The 10,312-nt window shown below is 41.4% G+C and overlaps 1 protein-coding gene across 1 annotated transcript in view; it reads right to left on the reverse strand.

The window, feature by feature from the left end:
- Positions 1–1,813: 1,813 nt before the first annotated feature.
- The window catches only part of MRPS33 (mitochondrial ribosomal protein S33), a 9,568-nt gene continuing 1,069 nt past the window's right edge, over positions 1,814–10,312 (reverse strand). The window contains exons 2-3 of the mRNA XM_017499759.2: positions 6,004–6,245; positions 1,814–2,191 (exon numbers count right to left, since the gene is read on the reverse strand). Coding sequence (XP_017355248.1) covers positions 2,086–2,191; positions 6,004–6,218 — 321 coding nt within the window. The 5' untranslated portion in view covers positions 6,219–6,245 and the 3' untranslated portion in view covers positions 1,814–2,085. The remainder of the gene's footprint in view (positions 2,192–6,003; positions 6,246–10,312) is intronic.

Raw genomic sequence — 10,312 nt, forward strand, 5'->3', positions numbered from 1 at the left:
CTGGCTCAGCTGCATTGGCCAAGAATAATAGTGCATCTGCACTTTTCTAAGCACATTTCTGAGATCTTGCCAATACTTTGTAACACACACATGCTCATTCACACAATCTTAGGGACTAAGTCTATTTGTCTCTGTATCCTCTAAACCTATTATGTGTCAGGCATGTAGCAGGTGCTCAGTAAAAAGTTCTAAATGAATTCTCAAGCCTTCTGCTGGAATTCACTTCTTTTTAAATTTAATTTTTTTAGACACCATCAAGCTGTTAGGAATTCACTTCTATCAGATACAAACCACCCAATTTTAGTTTAGTTCTTTTTTTTTTTAAAAAAAACAGGCTATAAAATAGGCCCTAGGCATACTATCTGGATTAGGTATCTTTAAAAGTAATATTCATTTAAACATATGTACTGGAATTCTTTCTACTTCAGAAATCATACATACTATACATACTCTTGCCTATGCACTTTGTTCTCTTTATCTGAGAAGTAGAAGCAGGGGTTAAAAGTACTTTAGTGCAATAACATGCATATAGTTGACACTACTGTACACTTAAATGTGATTAAGATCACTAATTTTATGTTGTTACCACAATATAAAAGGTTATTAAAAATTTTACTGGACATGCTAAAGAATTAGAACAACTCTTGGAAAAAAAAATCAGAAAAGGCCTCACAATTTCTTTGGAAACTCATTGCTGGAATACAATAAAACCAGCAGTGAGCTACTCAAATCTATACAACAGTCATCTCTCAGAGAAATAACTTCTGGTTATGTTCAAGCTGTTTCACAGAATTGGCAAAGCCCTTCATGATCTGCCCTCTATTTTCTTATGGCCAGCCATGAACAAGTCAGTGTTCTTTTATTTTTAAATGGAGTCTTGCTCTGTCACTGAGGCTGGAGTGCGGTGGCGTGATCTCAGCTCGCTGCAGCCTCCACCTCCCGGGTTCAAGTGATTCTCCTGCCTCAGCCTTCTAAGTAGCTGGGATTACAGGCACGCACCACCATGCCTGTCTAATTTTTGTATTTTTAGTAGAGATGGGGTTTCACCATGTTGGTTAGACTGGTCTCCAACTCCTGACCTCGTGATCCACTTGCCTTGGCCTCCCAAAGTGCTGGGATTACAGGCGTGAGCCACTGCACCCAGCCAACAAGTCAGTATGTTTTGAACAGACAATTTCTTCATATCTTAGGGCTTTGGAAATGGTACTCTCTGCCTCAGATACCTTTCTCACCATTTTCCTTTTGGCTACCTCTTATTTATCCTTCAGCTTAAATATCATTTCTTTAGGGAAGCTTCATTTAAATTCCCTAATGTGGTTTGGGCTTCTGGCTATCTCTCTCTGCATCCATCCATCCATCCATCCATCCATCCATCCATCCATCCTTCCTCTTACAGAGCCTTTTTCCTTTGTAGCATGTAATAAAATTATATTTAATTATGTAGTACATACAATTGTATGTAATTAATTCCCTCCCATAAGACTGAAACTTATACGAGGTAGGGAGTATTTCTCTTGCTAACCACTTGTATTACCAGGGCCCCAGTCAGTATCTTGTACAGAGCAGGTATACAACACTTCCTTTTAAAAGATATTTACCCTACAAATTCATCTTAATAGGTTTCTCAAAGGAGTAGGTGAAGAGGCACAGAAAGTTTGTGAGCTTGGTGGTGGAGACAGTGGCTGAAGGGCCCGAGATGAAAGAAGTTAGGGCTGGGTGAGTAAGCAAGAAGGGAGAAATGAGAACATTATAGGACGCTCACTTAATAAAGTTTCCCCTCCATTCCCCACCATCCCACCCCACCCCAAACAAATCATCAAACAATAACTTATTTATTCATTTCATTAGAGAACTAGGTAAACATCACATTACATGGCCAAGGCCAAAATAATTTTGCACAGTTAGAATGTGTTCAAGAAACCAGCCACAATTTAACTGGATTAGATTTCAAGAAGGATATGACTGTGTTCCTCCAAATAACCTTCATTTAGGAAGATGACATTCCTCCAATATGTGGAAAGACAATAAATGCACTTTCTTCTCTCTGTCACTGAGGAAGAAATTCTCCCTCTTGAGGGACCAAAATTATTTCCTTTTTGCTGCTCTTTTCCCTTCTCCTTTCTTTGGTTTCCCCTTTCCACGAAGGTTCTTTAGTCGTTTTTGCTCATCCATAAAATCCTGATGCTCATCTCTGAATGAAGAAGGAAAAAATAATTAACCAGTTGTTTTTACAAGAGTAGAAAAGTATACCAGTCTAGCACTGCTCTCTTAGGTCATTCTGGTTATCAATCTTTGACTTTTATAAGATGGCCACATGCTCAGCTTGGTGAACAAAAAGTACAGGGGGTCCCTAACATACAGATGCGGTGTGTTCCAAAAATTCGCTTATGAATATGTTTCCCCTCACAGAAACAGTGCCACAAACTGCAATGAAATTCTCAGGCCAGCCCATGTAAACCTACATAACAATGACACAACACTAATGATTACCCCCAATTTCCCTGCAGCACTAAGACAAAACACAGAAAGGAGAAAAACTGGGTATCAGCTTCAACAGCTACACAAAGACCCTGACTGCCCTAGGAACTAGTATCTACTAAGAATGGGGTGAGGTCCAGAGGAAGCTCAGCCTGGCCAACATGGTGAAACCTTAATGGCAGTGGGTGACTCACGCAAAAAGGCTGCTGGGGAAAGGCTCAGGCAGAAGGAAGCCAAATCAAAAGATACTAAAGGAATCAAGGTACCCAGGACTATGTAAGTATGTGGATGGTGTAGAAGTTGAAGACTGCTTATACTGTAAAAGAAGTCTACATCTTAAGCCCAGATACCTAAAGAATGATACAGTGTTTAAACATGTAAGCTCTGGAATGTGAACCTGGGTTCAAATCACAGCTCCACCATTTACTAGATCTGTCGCCTTGAATAAGTGACCTTACCTCCCTGCACCTTAGTTTCCTCACCTGTAAAGTATGGATAATAACAGTGTATGAATCAAATGTAAGAGAGGGGTTTGCTGAGCTTAATTTCTAACTCTCTAGGCTATCCATGAATATCATGGACAGTATACAACTCTGTGGGATTAGTGGTGAGTATCCCCAAAGAATTCTCAACAGTGCAGCTGGAGTAATTCTTCCAAAATATAAGTCAGATCATGCCACTCCTGTTCATAGCCCTGCAAATGGTTCCCCATGTCACTCAGAGCAAAAGCCATCATCCTTACTATGGCCTCACAGCCCCTTGCAATCTGTCTCCAGTCCCACACCCTCCCAGTAGCCTGCACTCCTCCTGGAACGGAATACTCCCACCTTAAGGCCTTTGCTGCGCTCCTGCCCCTCTGCCTTGCCAGCTCTTCCCCAAGTCCTACTCAGCTCACTCGCCACCTCCAAGTCTCTGCTTAAGCCTCAACTCCCCAACGAGGCTGACCCTGACTGCCTGTTTCATCCTGTAACTTGGCCTCTCCCCACCCACCGCAGGCCCTGTCAGCTCTCTGGACACTGCTCAGCTGGCTCTACTATTTTTTTCCATAGTACGTTCAACTTTGTAACAGATCATATAATTTACTTATTATTATTATTATTATTTTCCTTCCCTTCTTCTCCCCCTCCCTCATTCTCATCAACCACTGGACAGAAAGATAACTTTCTGGCGACTCTGTCTCTGTTGATGATATAAGCTAGGCACCTGGTTAACTGAATGAATCAATTGTTTCTGAGCACCGGTGCTTCCCTCCCTCTTGTGCAGGTCTCTGAATAATATTTTCTTTATTGGAGACTGTCTAGTTTCATCCTGCCTGATGCCACAGGAGGTCTGGCATCTTGGAGGTGCCATTTACCATACCTAATGAGTACATGAAAATATTTCTGCTTTTCTACAGATAAAGTAGTTTTTCCCTGTCTTTAAAGATAGCTAAGTCTTTATTTTTTCAAACAAACAGAGAGCAGCACCAAACAGATAAATTAAAATAACTGAATCTGATTTTTTCATGGGTTATAATCTTCTACTCAGGATATCTGTCTCCCAATATTTTATTTTGAGTTATAATAAAATTAGTTTTTATTTTCTAAGCCTGGAGGTAGTCCCAAAGCAATTCCAAACATTCCAAACATATCATAGATGATAACCTCTAATAATACGTTAGCCAAGCAAATCTATTTTGTTCGCTGCTATTCCCCTAGTGCCATCTTAAGTGCCTGCACATGGAAGGTACTTAAAAAATATCCATTGGATAGTGAATGTACCAATCTTTAGCTATCTGGAATGAATGTCATCCTGTACTATTAATTCTATTGTATTAGAATAAGTGATTCCAAATAATTTTTGTATTGTTGCCCAAAACAAGTCCAATTACAACTTCTTACATTTTTAATAAGATGGTAGGTATTTTAACTTTATACAATTATGTACTACTTGAATTCTTTGTAATGAACATATTAAAAAAAATAATATTTTTTCTTTTTTTTTTTTTTGAGACGGAGTCTCTCTTTGTTGCCCAGGCTGGAGTGCAGTGGTGTGATCTCGGCTCACTGCAACCTCCACCTCCTGAGTTCAAGTAATTCTCCTGCCTCAGCCTCCCAAGTAGCTGGGATTACAGGCATTCACCACTAAGGCTAGCTAATTTTTGTATTTTCAGTAGTGATGATGTTTCACCATGTTGGCCAGGATGGTCTTAAATTCCTGATCTCAAGTGGTCAGCTGCCTTGGCCTCCCAAATTGCTGGGATTACACATGTGAGCCATCACACCTGGCCAAAGAAATAATTTAATGAAAATGATCACATAGGTATTTGATTTTTTTTTTGAGACAGAGTCTTGCTTTGTTGCCCAGGTTGGAATATAGTGGCATGATCTCAGCTCACTGCAACCTCCGTCTCCTGGGTTCAAGTAATTCTCCTGCCTCAGCCTCCGAAGTAGCTGGAATTACAGGCGCGTGCCACCATGCCCAGATAGTTTTTGTATTTTTAGTAGAGACGGGGTTTCAACATGTTGGCCAGGCTGGTCTCAAACTCCTGACCTCATGTGATCTGCATGCCTTGGCCTCCCAAAGTGCTGGGATTACAGGCATGAGTCACCGTGCCTGGCCTGATCTTTTTTCTTTCTAGAGACGCATACAGTCCTAAGCACCTACTTCCTAGTACCAACACATGGTATTAAGAGCCTGTGTGATTTACATATTATCCTTAGAGGCAAACTACAGCTTATCAAGACCAAGTTAATATATCAAAAAGTATACAAAAGAAAAATGCCAGAAAAGAGTAGGAAGAAATAAGAGAATGTCAACAAAAATGCCACCAGAAGAGAAAAAAGGCTCCACATACCAGTTACGCAACAGATCAGGTGGGGGTCACTCTGTTCATCTGATAACAAGAGCCCACTGCCCTGGCAGCCTTGGTGTTTCTGGGGCTTTTACTGCATCTCCCCTGCCCCCTCAACTGCCGAGACAGAATCTGGCTCTGTCGCCAGGCTGGAGCGCAGTGCTGCGATCTTGCTCACTGCAACCTCTGCCTCTCAGGTTCAAGCGACTCTGCTACCTCAGCCTCCTGAGTAGCTGGGACTACAGGCGTGTATCACCACGTCCTGCTCATTTTTGTAGTTTTAGTAGAGAGGGGGTTTCACCATGTTGGTCAGGCTGGTCTCCATCTCTTGACCTCATGATTCACCCACCTTGGCCTCCCAAAGTGTTGGGATTACAGCCACCGCACCCGCCCTCTCTACATCCTTTTTAGAGTGCTCTTAGATTAACAATTATTAAACACCTCTCTACAGCTCAGTATCTATTCAACATTAGTCATGTTGTAGACATAATTAAAATATGTCTTCCAACAAGCATGACTTTCCTTTTTTTTTGGTCTCTCCTTTATGGGTATTTTGAAAGAAGCCTTTCTCCTGCAAACTGTACCTTTTGAACTACCTGGGCTCTAGTATAAGAAAGGCTAATTTTTTTTTTTCCTTTTCTGATCTATTAAAAAAAAGCCTCTCATACGTCCCTCTCTGTGTTTGTCATCACCTGTAGAGTCCCAGAAGTCGGAGTGTCCGCATGAGTCCAGAGTAAGTGTGGTGATCTGGATACCAGTCATAAGTCTCCTTCTTCTTGGCCAAGGGAAGTTCACTGAACAGTTTCACCACTTTCATAGACTTGGAATCAGTAGGCCTGGCGACTTCACCAAATAGCCGAGCACTGAGACGAGACATGCGCAAGGCATATTCTGAAAGGGAGGACATTTCTTGAGTGGCAAGGAGTTAGAATTCCTATAGAAAATGAGAAGAAAGATACAGGTTAGGGTGAGAAATGCCAAGATTACCTAATGAATACTTTAGAAAATGAAAACACAGCAAACCACTCATGGTTGAGTGCAGTGTTAGCAGGATATGCCTTAGAGTGGAGAACAGCCACAGTTCAAATGGCTATTTCCTTCCCATGCTTGACGTCTGCGATTTTTGCATTTTGTGTTTATATGCTGTTACTTCCTTGCTGTACTGCCTCTTTCACAACCAACTATTTTGTAATTCACCAGGTTAATTGACTGACTGTTTACCTATTTGTAGGCTGGGGATGAAGAAGACAGGGAAACAAGTTATCCTAGTCCAGCATTATTATACCTTCAGAAAACACCCACCTAAGCAATCTGCAGCATTAATATGCTGACTGCTTGCCATCAAAAGGTGTAATCATGGCAGAGACATAATTACGCTGTTGTTTTTACTATCAGTCCTTTGAACACTGTTCTCCTCAAGTGCTCCAGATGGCTCTGAGAACTGCTAATGAGTTATGAGGTCATTTGGCTTCTAGGTTACTGAAGTGAATTCTGCCTAGAGACTGAGAGCCATTTGGGAAAAACAAATAGACAGTAGCCCTATAGAAATAAATCCAATAGCTCAAAAGATTCATTTTCTTAAAAACAGAAGGCATGTATGAATTGTGAGATTGCTTCTATCTTATATATTCTGCTTTAATACAAACTAGCTAACTTTTTTTTTTTTTTTTTTTTTTATTTAGAGTTTCGCTTTTTTTGCCCAGGCTGGAGTGCAATGGCGCGATCTCGGCTCACCGCAACCTCCGCCTCCTGGGTTCAGGCAATTCTCCTGCCTCAGCCTCCTGAGTAGCTGGGATTACAGGCACGCACCACCATGCCCAGCTAATTTTTTGTATTTTTAGTAGAGACGGGGTTTCACCATGTTGACCAGGATGGTCTCGATCTCTTGACCTCGTGATCCACCCGCCTCGGCCTCCCAAAGTGCTGGGATTACAGGCGTGACCCACCGCACCCGGCCCAAACTAGCTAACTTTTTATCAGCTGAAAACAGTAGCTTTTTCTTCAGAGGGACACAACACTGAAACAGGTATAAGAATGATATCCATGATATGCACAAATTACAGCTAATAGATATAAAAAAATATACAGGGAATACATAAAAATCAAGAAAGCTGCTGGTGGAATAAATATCTCAACTCAGTTTAAACTAGATGTAGGGGTTATTGTTGGCCGAATATGCCAATTTATGAGAAATTGTAGTAGTGAGATGAGAATCTTTGCTGAGTCAAAGACTATCTTGGGAAACAGTTCAGCTGAGATGAAAAGGTGCTGATATTCAGGCAGGAAAAAGGCATAAACCTTGAAAAACCAATGGGAGGAATGTACCGAAAAACCCTCCTACATAAAAATGGTGCCAAGTGAATTTCAAAATAGTTCAAGAAAACAAACCATGTTTAAATCAAGGAAGTTTTAATGCCTATTTCAAGATCCATTAACAGAGGAGGCTGGGCATGGTAGCTCATGCCTATAATCCCATTATTTTGAGAGGCTGAGGTAGGAGGATCGCTTGAGGCCAGGCCTTCAAGACCAGCCCAGGCATCATTGTGAAACCTTGTTTCTACAGAAAAAAAAATTAAAGAAAATTAGTCTGGTATGGTGGTGCACACCTGTAGTCCCAGTTACTCGTAGATGCTAAGGCGGGAGCATTGCTTGAGCCCAGGAATTTGAGGGTTACACTGAGATATAACTGTACTATTGTACTCTATAGCCTGAGTGACAGAGCAAGATTGTGTCTCAAAAAAAAAAAAAAAAAAAAAAGCAGAGGCTGATCTCAAATTGTCAACCTCAAAACTATTCAGAACACCAGCCAAGCAATCTTGGGTCAATAGTGCCACCTGAAGGCTGATAATGGTAGAACTGTCAGATCCAAGGTCCACCCCTCCCCAGCATCTCATGACCTACAAGCCTGTTCTTTTTTCCATTCAGCATTCTCAGTTCCCTGATTCACTTCTTTCCCAATTCTGGTTGGGGTGGGGTTGTTAGGTCTACAGTTATATTCTCAAGGTGAAAAAAAGTCATTTAACAGTTTAATGTGTAAACAAATCAGTGCCATAAACCTCTAAAAAGCCTTGCAAATGTCTGGAAGTCACCTAGTTTCTTTGCATGCTTTTTCTCTTCCTTTGCCCTTTAAAGTTATCTTTTTCCAAACACTAGATTAAAAAACAACAGTTTCTTCCTCAACCTGCTTTGTTTTGCTTAATTACCACTGTGGCATCAGAATACATTTCTGCTGTAATTGCGTGGTATTTCCACAGTTAGTTATTTGTAAGCTTGTCTGGGAACTATCATTTTGTGACAGTGTTTTCAGGAAAATATGTTCTGAATTCCAAGTCACTTTATTTGTAAATAAAGAGGCAACAAGGAATCCTGAGGTCTAGGTTTGACTACTGGATCTGTCACTTAATCCTTGGATTGTTGTGAACAGTTACTCATCCTCTCTAAATCTGAGTTTCCTTTTCTGAAAACAAAGCTTGCAGGACTAGTGTGAGAATGAGTAACAGCGGCACTCAGTAAATGGTAACTTACAAAAAAGAAAGAACTTAGAACTGTAAGTTTGGTGTTCATATGTTCTACACAGATACATTTGTTTATTCCTTGTTCTTAATCACATTAAAAAGGGAGGGAGACCAGCACTGTGGGAGGCCGAGGCGGGTGGATCATGAGGTCAAGAGATCGAGACCATCCTGGTCAACATGGTGAAACCCCGTCTCTACTAAAAATACAAAAAATTAGCTGGGCATGGTGGCGCATGCCTGTAATCCCAGCTACTCAGGAGGCTGAGGCAGGAGAATTGCCTGGACCCAGGAGGCGGAGTTTGCGGTGAGCCGAGATCGCGCCATTGCACTCCAGCCTGGGAGACAGAGCGAGACTCCATCTCAAAAAAAAAGAAAAGGGAGAGAGAGACAGATAGACAGACATACTCCAGATAGTAAAACTTTGTGCCTCCCTGGAATGATGACCTCACTTACAAAGGCAGCCAGCAGGAGGAGGGAACTCAGTAGGGCAGTGGTCACTGAAGCCATCACAGAATGCTGTTATCTCCATGCCCATTTTGGAATGTGGCAAATTACTGGGATACATGACTTGTAAGTAAAAAGGTCACATTAGAATCTGCTGGAACATGGGTATATCATAAAATCCAAGCCCTAAAATTTTATGTTGGAGAAAGGGAAAAACCTGAATCCCTTACTAGAAACAAAGGCCCATTTGCTAAACAGGAGGAAACTGAAAGTGGTTTTAACATAGCAGTGACACTGCTTTGTCGTTTCCTTCCACAGTGAACGGACACATGTTTCTCAAGAAGAATGACAAGGGAGCTTTTCTTATCATTTGCATGTCAATTACATTTTGATTCACATGAAACCATTCTCAGAGAGTACAAAACAAGTCATTTTAAGTGTTACCTTTTTTAAAATGTGAACCAAAGAAAACTGTAATATCATGAAGAAAAGTTAACTGGAGCTGAAAATGCTAAGCAAAACCAAATTACTCAAATGTGCCGAGAAAAACAAATTAAGCCCACATGAGAAGAAAATTCCCATATTTTTACTTTGGCATAAAAGGGCAAATTTCTTTGATCTTTTTGATAGGTCTGATGCATTGAAAAGATCAAGTTTATTTCAATAAGTACCTTTGTATTAGGTTTGCCTTTTCTCTTTGAAAGGTAAAGATGAAGTGCAAGAGTTCTTAATATAGGTGTGCTTCAGCGTTTTGAAAACTGGAGGGCCGGGCGCGGTGGCTCAAGCCTGTAATCGTAGCACTTTGGGAGGCCGAGGCGGGTGGATCACGAGGTCAAGAGATCGAGACCATCCTGGTCAACACGGTGAAACCCCGTCTCTACTAAACATACAAAACATTTGCTGGGCATGGTGGCGCATGCCTGTAATCCCAGCTACTCAGGAAGCTGAGGCAGGAGAATTGCCTGAACCCAGGAGGCGGAGGTTGCAGTGAGCCGAGATCGCGCCATTGCACTCCAGCCTGGGTAACAAGAGCGAAACTCCG

This window comes from Cebus imitator, unplaced genomic scaffold (assembly GCF_001604975.1).
Source record: "Cebus imitator isolate Cc_AM_T3 unplaced genomic scaffold, Cebus_imitator-1.0 Scaffold260, whole genome shotgun sequence".
NCBI lineage: Eukaryota > Metazoa > Chordata > Mammalia > Primates > Cebidae > Cebus > Cebus imitator.